General features: G+C 41.2%; 1 protein-coding gene across 1 annotated transcript; it reads right to left on the bottom strand.

Moving 5' to 3' along the window:
- Positions 1–135: 135 nt before the first annotated feature.
- On the bottom strand, positions 136–8,487 carry LOC147142259 (phosphatidylinositol 5-phosphate 4-kinase type-2 gamma-like). The gene is made up of 10 exons (XM_086041615.1): positions 8,237–8,487; positions 6,093–6,190; positions 5,086–5,182; positions 4,597–4,746; positions 3,825–3,971; positions 3,453–3,491; positions 2,363–2,476; positions 1,682–1,931; positions 1,447–1,550; positions 136–1,366 (listed from the first exon to the last, which is right to left on the bottom strand). Exons 1-10 carry the CDS (start codon positions 8,369–8,371, stop codon positions 1,286–1,288), a joined length of 1,215 nt encoding a protein of 404 aa, XP_085897741.1. The 5' UTR covers positions 8,372–8,487; the 3' UTR covers positions 136–1,285.
- Between the last annotated feature and the right edge of the window lie 347 nt (positions 8,488–8,834).

Here is an 8,834-nt window from a genome sequence, read left to right as displayed (position 1 = left end):
CTGCATTATGAGATTTTGATGAGTGTAATTTGCTTTGGCGCCACAAATGATGCAAGCTGATGCTGGTAGCACAGCCAACACAAGAGTGCACTGCTTGCACTATTGCACCATCAACACTGAATGCTAAGCCAAGAAAATGGTAAACATGTTTACTTTTTAATGTCTAAAAATATTCAATAATATCACAAACACCAGTACACAAAATGTCTCCAGTTTAAAAGGCACATTTTTTTCCCAATCAGATACTGTAATAGTGCTATAGGGTAGCATCAATAAGGGCGATATCTATTTTGATTGTACAAACTCAGTCATTTAAAATGGAATAAATATCAGGATAACACAGACACTGTTTACATTGATTTCAGAATCATTTTCAGACAATTTTGTTGATTCAAACACATACTGTAAGCACATCTGCAGCTGCAAGTACTGTATCAGGAAGACAATCAAATTGGAGACTTCTGATTGCGCTTCCCTCGACCTTCGACTACCCGCGGTCGGTGACATGAACAATGAACATGAGGTGCAAAATGTGAATTTTGACCCGCAAACAGTGAGGCGAAACCGCTTATTTCAACCCTTGACCTTTGAACGGCAGCCTTAAAAATTGTCCTTTTTGTTTGATTTTTTTAAGGAGGAAGTCATTTTTTTCGAAAATATGTTCAATGCAGGCCCACTAGTTGAAACAAGGCATTCTGATAAATATTGCATTTGTGGAATAAGAGTTAATCCACCCATTTTTAGCCATCTTGGGGGGCGGCCATTAAGGTCTTCTGTCAACTGAAAATGACATCACAACTGCTCAGGGCTCAGGTAGCGACCAATCACAGATCACTTGTTTTCTGAAGCTGAGCCACTATTGGTCGTTATCTGAGCCCTGAGCAACTGTGATGTCATCTTCAGTCGACAGAAGTGACAAAATGGCCGCCTCCTGAAAAACGGGTGGATTCTGCTGCTTAACTCATATTCCACAAAAACAATATTAATCAGAATGCCGTGTTTCAACTAGCATAGAACATATCCTTGAAAAAAATATACTTGGGTTGACATCCGCTTTTATTTTAATTCATTTGGAAAAATCAAATTGACATTTTTTAACATTCATTCCCATTGACAAATTTACTTGTCTTTCCACAGTCCAGCCATTCAGTCCCAGGAACTTATTCATATTTTTTTCAATTTTTTTCAAACGTTAGTGTAAAAGAGGGTTGAAAATGTCCGGCAGTGATCGAGTTGAGGATCCACATTCTCCACCTTCTATGTATGAAAAAATGGATTTTTGGGCCTAGGCAAATATCTTAGCGATGAACTCCCTGAAACGCTTAGCATACTGCTCTGGATGAACTGTCGAGATTTCTGCTCCCGCCTGCACACACACGCACACACGCACACAGTTGTCAGTATGAATAAGTAGCGTCAGTTGCTTTACACGACACTGATTCTCACCCCGTGTTTGACGGCCTTGGCTGCGTGAGCGGCTTTCTTCTTGGTGTCGTACTGCGTCAGCACATCAATCAGACCCATGAAATACACTTCCCTCCGCGGTGCGCCTACATGGGAGTGGGGAAGGCTCAATCCTTCAGCCTTCGGTGATTGCTTTTGATCTTCGTGCATCATCTTGTGCGCCCAGGCCCAGTGTAACATGGTTTCAAGGCGCGCAAACAACACCATCGGGACTTACCTACAGCGCTCTCGATAGCGTACACGTCCACGTAAGGGTCGAACTCCCCGGGGCCCATCGGCTTGAAGGAGTTCATGTAGCCAGCGATGCCTTCTGGTGAGGCGGAGCCTGGAAGCGCAGAGTGGCTGCTTTCATCTTGCTCTTCTTCGCCTTCAGATGACTCCATCTCCTCTTCCTCCCTCTCAGCCCTTTCCACATCATGGATACCCAGCAGGAGGCTGTAGTCCATGATCCTCATACGCACCAGGAACTGCGGGAAGATGGCACTCGAGCACAAAATTGCACTATGTTGTCATTTGGGCCAAGCCTCAAACTCCAAAGGGTCTTGGTTTGAATCTTAGCATGAAACTTTCTGTATGGAGTGTGCGTGTTCTCTTAGTGCTTCCACTCACATTACAAAAACATGCATGTCGTAGCTTCAAAAGAAGACTCTAAATTGAATGTGAGCACGAAGGGTTGTTTGTCTGTGCCGGGGATGGACAACTTATGCTCGCTTGCATAAAGTCAAAGATGGCACAAAACAGCAAACCAAGAATTAGTGCAAGAACTCATTTTGTATACGCCTTGATAAAAATCAACTAAAAGATTTTATTATACTCCTATATGTTCGTCCTGCATGTCAAGAGCAGACAAAGAATCCACAGACGCATTGTAAAGATTAAAAAAAAAAAAAAATCTTACCTCAATATCTCTGTTAAGCTTGTCCATGACACTCTCCTTCTCCTCGTCACACACGTAAATCTTTTGCATGCTGTTCATAAAGTCGACGTCCTTATAGGTGGGAAGCTCCTTGACCTGGCAAGGCAAGGCAGTTTTACTTATGTAATGCATTTGGCAAACAAGCTAACTCAATGTGCTTCATATAAATAAAAGAAAGTACCACATGTACAAACAAAAGCGTTGAAGACATTCAACAGAAATTCAAAGAAATAAAATAGTAGCTTACTAAAATTACAATTAAAAAATAATTAAAAACATATTTTTTTTGGTTTATTTGTTTATACAGTGCAACAATAACAAAACACTTACTGAAGATGCTTTTCAGTGAAGGCACCTTTACTTGCTGCCTTAACTTTTGTCTCCAGTGAAACGAAAAACATGCTCTATCGTGTTGAGATCAGGGCATGGACTTGACCACTGCAGACTATTCTGTTACTTCCACGTTTATTGTGATTCGCCATCTGCACTTTTGAAGTTTTGTAGCATTAGGCCGAACGAGAGCATAGAGTACGGCCCTACGCCTCACAATTTCCACCACAGCTTCCACCGTGTTTGACACATGGTGTGGTATGCTTTGGATCATGAGCTGCTCCTTTCCTTTTCAAGACCTCCTTTGCAGATTTATGTTACTTTTTTCAGCCTTGTGACGACGTCCCTCTCGAGCTTTGGCCTTTGTATTGATAGCCCCAGTTAAACAATAATCAATACCTGATGTGAGCTCCAGTCTTTAACTGCTTCGTTTGTTTTAAAGCAACAGTGGAACAGATCAAACCTGGCCAATTAACCTCTTGTACGGCACAGAATTGTAATTCCTAGATTTTAAATCTCATATCTGTGTGAAACCTCTTGACATTTCAATCACATCTTGCACATCTTGTACTTTCAATGTAAAAAAAAACAAAAAACAGTGCAGTCTGCAGTATGCCGACGCAAACTCACTGCAATCATTATGCTGTCATTATTAACGCTACAGGGTAAGATGAGTTCATCACGTATGCATGAATTTCAATCCGTTCTCACAGCACTGACACATCCTTTCATGTGAGCTCACCTTCTCTTTAAAAGTTGCTTCTCGAGACACCAGGGAGCCCTGAGGAAATGAAAGACCACACAACATTTCTCATCTGACTGGAGCTCAATTAGAGCGGAGACCCGACTCACACATGACTTCACGGAGCTGTTGGCACATGGCTGACTTGAAATTAATGATGTCCTTGTAAAATGTGTTCGCACATCTTGACACCTTGCATCGGTGTTCATAAATTTAGACTAGTTACATTGGTACAGTGGTCGTAAACTGGAAGTTGCTGCCAATAAAAATGTTAGAAAACGTGGAGGCACTGACAATGCCAATCGATCGCACACCAGCTGAAATCGGCTAATTCAACCACTGCGCTAGCACTGGCAACCTTACCCACTTTACCTTGAGGTCATACTTCCTGTGTACAAGCAGTCTGTGGCTGAACATGTTCCTCATGACCAACAAGTAGGTATCCTCACTCTCTACTGTGACTCTGTACATGGCCAGGAACTGAGGGAGCAGCGTGGAGCCGTGGCAGGTGACAACATGCTGCATGGGAAGAAAGGAATATATTTTACTTCATTGACTGGAGGAGGGGGGGCATCGCATGGTTATGATGACGATTAGGGGAAAATATAAGGGGCCACATTTTGCTCGTAGCTAAAGAGGAAATCAACCCAAACATATTTTGTATGCGTAACAACAATTTAGTTGGGTAATGTTAGAAAAGTTACAATACATTTCAATCCTTCACGCGGAAATCAACACAAACATTTTTTTCAAGAATATGTTCCCAGCAGGCCCACTAGTTGAAACATGGCATTCTGCTTGAGTTAAGCAGCAAAATCCACCCGTTTTTAGCCATCTCAGAGGGCGGCCATTTTGTAATTTCACAACCAATCACCAATCACAGTTCGTCTGTTTTCTAAAGCTGAGCCGTGATTGGTCGTTACCTGAGCCCTGGGTAGTTCTGATGTCATTTTCAGTCGACGGGAATGACAAAATGGCCGTCCCCAGAGATGGCTAAAAACGAGTGGATTAACTCTTATTCCACAAACGCAGTATTTATCAGAATGCCTTGTTTCAACTAGTGGGCTTGCATAGAACATATTCTCAAAAGAAATATGTTTGCGTTGACTTCCACTTTAAAAGATGCTTTCAATGTGTGCGTCACCTGGTGATACTCGGAAAGGATGTTGTGCATCTCGGCCACCTCCTCGCTGGAGATTTCTTTGACCACCAAAGTGCGGTCATATGACGCCAGCAGGAGGCCCTCACATGTCCCCTCATCGTCTTTGAGAGGCGGACTGCGAGCCAGGGACACCTGTTGATGAAAACGTGTCCTTTTTACATACCGCATTTTGTAGGCTCTTTAACATGCAAATCCCTTTTCACTGAAATGCAAATCGCTGCAAACAGGACAATTGGAAAATATATTGCACGTATTGCGTATTTCCTGCAATGTTTCATCGGTAATAGAAACTCAGAGTGGATCACGTCATTCTGTCTTACGTTCAAAGGTGAGCTGAGGGGTACAGAAATGCAAATTAAATTTCACACAAACGCATGTAAATTTAGAGTCGATGCCAAAAACAGTGCAGACAATTATGTGCGATTGGAGACGTGTGCTTGGGCTATACTTTTTTTACTTCATGAACTGTACCTGGAAATCCTGGTCCTCAATGCCAAAGCGCTCACGCAGGTTCCTGAAGACTTGCGGACAGTACTCTTTGAATTTAAATTGTCCTGGAAGATTCTCTCTGAGAAGCAAACCACACAGAAAGAAATTATTTTTCTTTCTGGAACAAATCCAGAATCAAGACATGTCTACTTAATTTGAGGATGCTAAACATTATGTACCCTATCTAAAATACTTTTAAAAGGATAATAATGCTCTGTTTTTTATTGACAGTTAAAGAGGAAGTCAACTAAAAGTGTTCTTTAGAATAATATGTCCTATGCACCTCCACTAGTCTAAATATGGTGTTCTGATTACTATTGCGTTTGTGGAATATGAGTGAAGCAGCAAAATCCAACCATTTTTAGCAATTTAACTACGTGATCATTGCAATCATGCATGTGAACATAATGAAGCATCCTCACAGGAAAAGTGTGTTGCCTGAAATAAAACAACTTGTTTGCATAAAAAGCATGTGTACTTTGATCACTTAAATTCAAATTCATAGAGAGAGCAAGTACAAATCTCTCTGTAGTAACATCACATGACAAAACACATTTTATTGTTCTTCCAGAGACTGTTACACAACCTGGATTCCTGATTGGATTAAGGGATTATTTAAAGCTACTCATTTTTCCAGACTTGAGTTGCGTGGTACTTCTCTGAAGGATGGAGAAACTATTGTCTTTATATTGGTAGTATGTCGAAAACTCACGTATAAACTGCAGAAATGATTTTAATGGGACTATGTTTTACCAGTGAATTGCATTAACAACGCAACATGGAGTGTAGAATTAACTTGACTTCTCTCTCTCTCTCTCTCTCTCTCTCTCTCTCTTTTTTTTTTGATCAAGACATTTTTGTTATTAATAATGTACTAGTTATGAGGTGCTAGGTGATTAATATTATAATTAGTGCCACTGAAGTGAAATGATGCTAAAGCAATGTTATTGGATGAAAGTAGTCACATGAAAGGGAGGACGGTACTGTACCTGTTGAAGAGGTGGTGGTTGACTTTGACTTTGGTGCTGGCTCGGAAGTCATCTGGAAGCAACATGACAGGCACGGGCACCTGGCTCAGGTCGTTGATCTGAACACATATTTAGTCAGCGGTCGGAAGAAACAACTTACAAACACATACTACGAAGATTTTTCAGGTATCTGTGCAATAGTTGACCTGAGTATCTGTTTTTATGACAACATTTAGCTTTTATACCCTAACATTTGAGAACACACTTTTGTAGTTTTTACTCCTTTGTCAAAATTTGCTTTTTTTTCCACCTCCGCAAGATGATGACAAAAGATAAAAAAAGACAGAAATAGAGCTAGGGCAGCAACAGATTCATTTGTGCAAATTGGTTGTAAAGTTTGTCAAATGTAAAATTGTTACACTGGCGATTCATTGTAAACTTTCACATCAAAAGCACATTTTCATTGTTGTTGTTGGTATTTCATAGAGGAAAAGGACTGTTCAGATGTTTGCAGCATCACTAAAACAAACATTCTGAGCATCAAAGTTTCTGTTGTGTATAAAACATAATCTGTGAACCTTGAAAGATCAGTCAGAACGCTCTAAAGTGTCTGGCACTCAAACGGTTCTCTGTTTTTGAAAATAGCTGGCACTGAAAGAGTTAAGGGAATTGTTTGATGTGTTTGCTGCCAAATGCTTTGTTTCTTGTGCCAGCCTGAAAATCAAATCCAGTTATGGCCCAGTTGGGAGGTTTAGATTGGGAGATAGTGTTAATATTTGTCAACTGTGGGCTGGTGAAGCCCTTTGAGACTGTTTTGTGATGAAGGGCTATATAAATATACTTTACGTGACTTGGCGTTTGAAAATTCACTGTCTAATGTAAGAAAACAAAACAAAACACATGCAAGTAATCTCAGTTTTTTTCAAGTTCTCATGAGCTAATACATTTCAAACTCAGTTGACAACGCTAGCAAAGCTGTGGGAACACATTTTTGATAGCATAAGGTGAGACAAAGCTCGCTCTTGGGTTAAAAAACACAACACCTTTGTTCATCTTTTCAGTACGAACAAAGAGGGAGACTTTAGTATTTTGTGTAGTGGAAGACCGATAAGCTGAGCCAAACAGCCGGGCCGATTATTGATGCGATTTTTGTTACTTTGAAGCACATTGGCATCGGCCAGCGCTGGGTTATTTTGGCATTGCATCAGAGCCAAAAAGCTGCGAACTTCCTCCACTCTTAGTTTTTTATTTGACCTTAAAACATCCATCCAGCCATTATCGATACCGCTTATCCTCACAAGGGTCGCGGGGCGTGCTGGAGCCTATCCCAGCTGTCTTCGGGCAGTAGGCCGGGGACACCCTGAATTGGTTGCCAGCCAATCGCAGGGCACACAAAGACAAACATCCGCACTCACAATCACACCTAGGGGCAATTTAGAGAGTCCAATCAACTTACCATGCATGTTTTTAGAATGTGGGAGGAAACCGGAGTACCCGGAGAAAACCGACCTTAAAACAAAGATAAGCGAAAGATTAATATTTCAGTAATAAGGAAATTTGGGAAAACTTTATTTATGCTAGAAAACTTTAAGGAGCTATTTATTTGTTGAAGTATTGATTTAAGTTTTGCAAAAATGCTGCTGAGTCTATGGGAGCGTGTTTGAATTTCTAAACAAAGATTAAAAAAATACATGCAAATCTGAAAAGCTGTTTAATAAACATGTGCTAAAAGTAATTTAAACAAAGTTAAGTGTTGACATTTGGATGATTCAAAGTTTTGATGCCAATATTTTCCCTTTTCCTGCAAATTAATATCAGCTCTGAATATCGGTTATCGGCCTCCTTGGCTACTAATAATTGGTATCGGCTTGGAAAAAAAATGTGGTCAGCAATTTTGTGTGTAGATATTTGTTCTACATAGTGCCAAATTATCAAAACTATATTTCATTGACAGTAAAATTAATCTCAGTAGATTGATTTTAGATAGTACTTTTTTTTTTTTTACTTTTAAGTGTAGGCTATACTTTACTTCTATTTTATCGCAGTGCGCGTAGTTTTACCACTCCTGCTGGACACACACTAAGACACACGTACTCAAAAACACGCGCGCACGCACGCACTCACACACACACGAAGACATGCAGCTCTCAGTCACAAATACCCACCGAGTGATTGACTCCCCACATGAGCACGCTCGACACGGGCTCCCCGGCGCGGAACACCTCCACCTTCTGCTGCACGAAGTGCTTCATCTTGGTCTTCCTCTTGTGAGGGACTCGCGCTGCTCTCGGAGAGGACATTGGAGCACTTGGGCGTGACGCCAAACTTTTACGACTCTTGTGCGTGTGCAGTGGTCAGTGGTCACCTCGCGCCGCCGTTGTGTATTTTCAATTTGCATAAGTGGGCTGGATGATAGTGAAGCTGTGGCTGGATCAGCTTTCTGCTGCAGGATGGTGGCGCTGTGAAGCAACACCCACCTGCTATTGAAACGCAGTTTATTGCAGACATGCTCAATGTTGAAATACTAATACAGTTCAGGAATTTTCCTTTCAACTCATCCATATATTTATTAAGATAAAGGAAACTAGCGTTTGTTGAAAGATTTGGGTTTAAAGTGATAAACCTAATGCAAAACAAAACAAGGTTGTCATGTCATGTCATTTTCCAAACCGCTTATCCTATACAGGGTCGCGGGGAGTTGCTGGAGCCTATCCCAGCCGTCAACGGGCGAAGGCAGACTACACCCCGGACTGGTCGCCAGCC

The sequence above is a fragment of the Filicampus tigris genome, chromosome 9, assembly GCF_054856515.1.
Source record: "Filicampus tigris isolate MCC_2025a chromosome 9, RoL_Ftig_1.0, whole genome shotgun sequence".
In the NCBI taxonomy this organism is placed as follows: domain Eukaryota; kingdom Metazoa; phylum Chordata; class Actinopteri; order Syngnathiformes; family Syngnathidae; genus Filicampus; species Filicampus tigris.
This window is presented reverse-complemented; position numbering and strand designations above follow the sequence as displayed.

Excerpts from the sequence above, each read along its gene's own strand:
- LOC147142259 (XM_086041615.1), bottom strand. The coding sequence starts at position 8,371 with ATGTCCTCTCCGAGAGCAGCGCGAGTCCCTCACAAGAGGAAGACCAAG. Across the intron at positions 6,191-8,236 it reads TGTGGGGAGTCAATCACTCG|ATCAACGACCTGAGCCAGGT; the intron begins GTGGGTATTTGT and ends ATATGTGTTCAG. Across the intron at positions 1,367-1,446 it reads CCAAGGCCGTCAAACACGGG|GCGGGAGCAGAAATCTCGAC; the intron begins GTGAGAATCAGT and ends GTGTGTGTGCAG.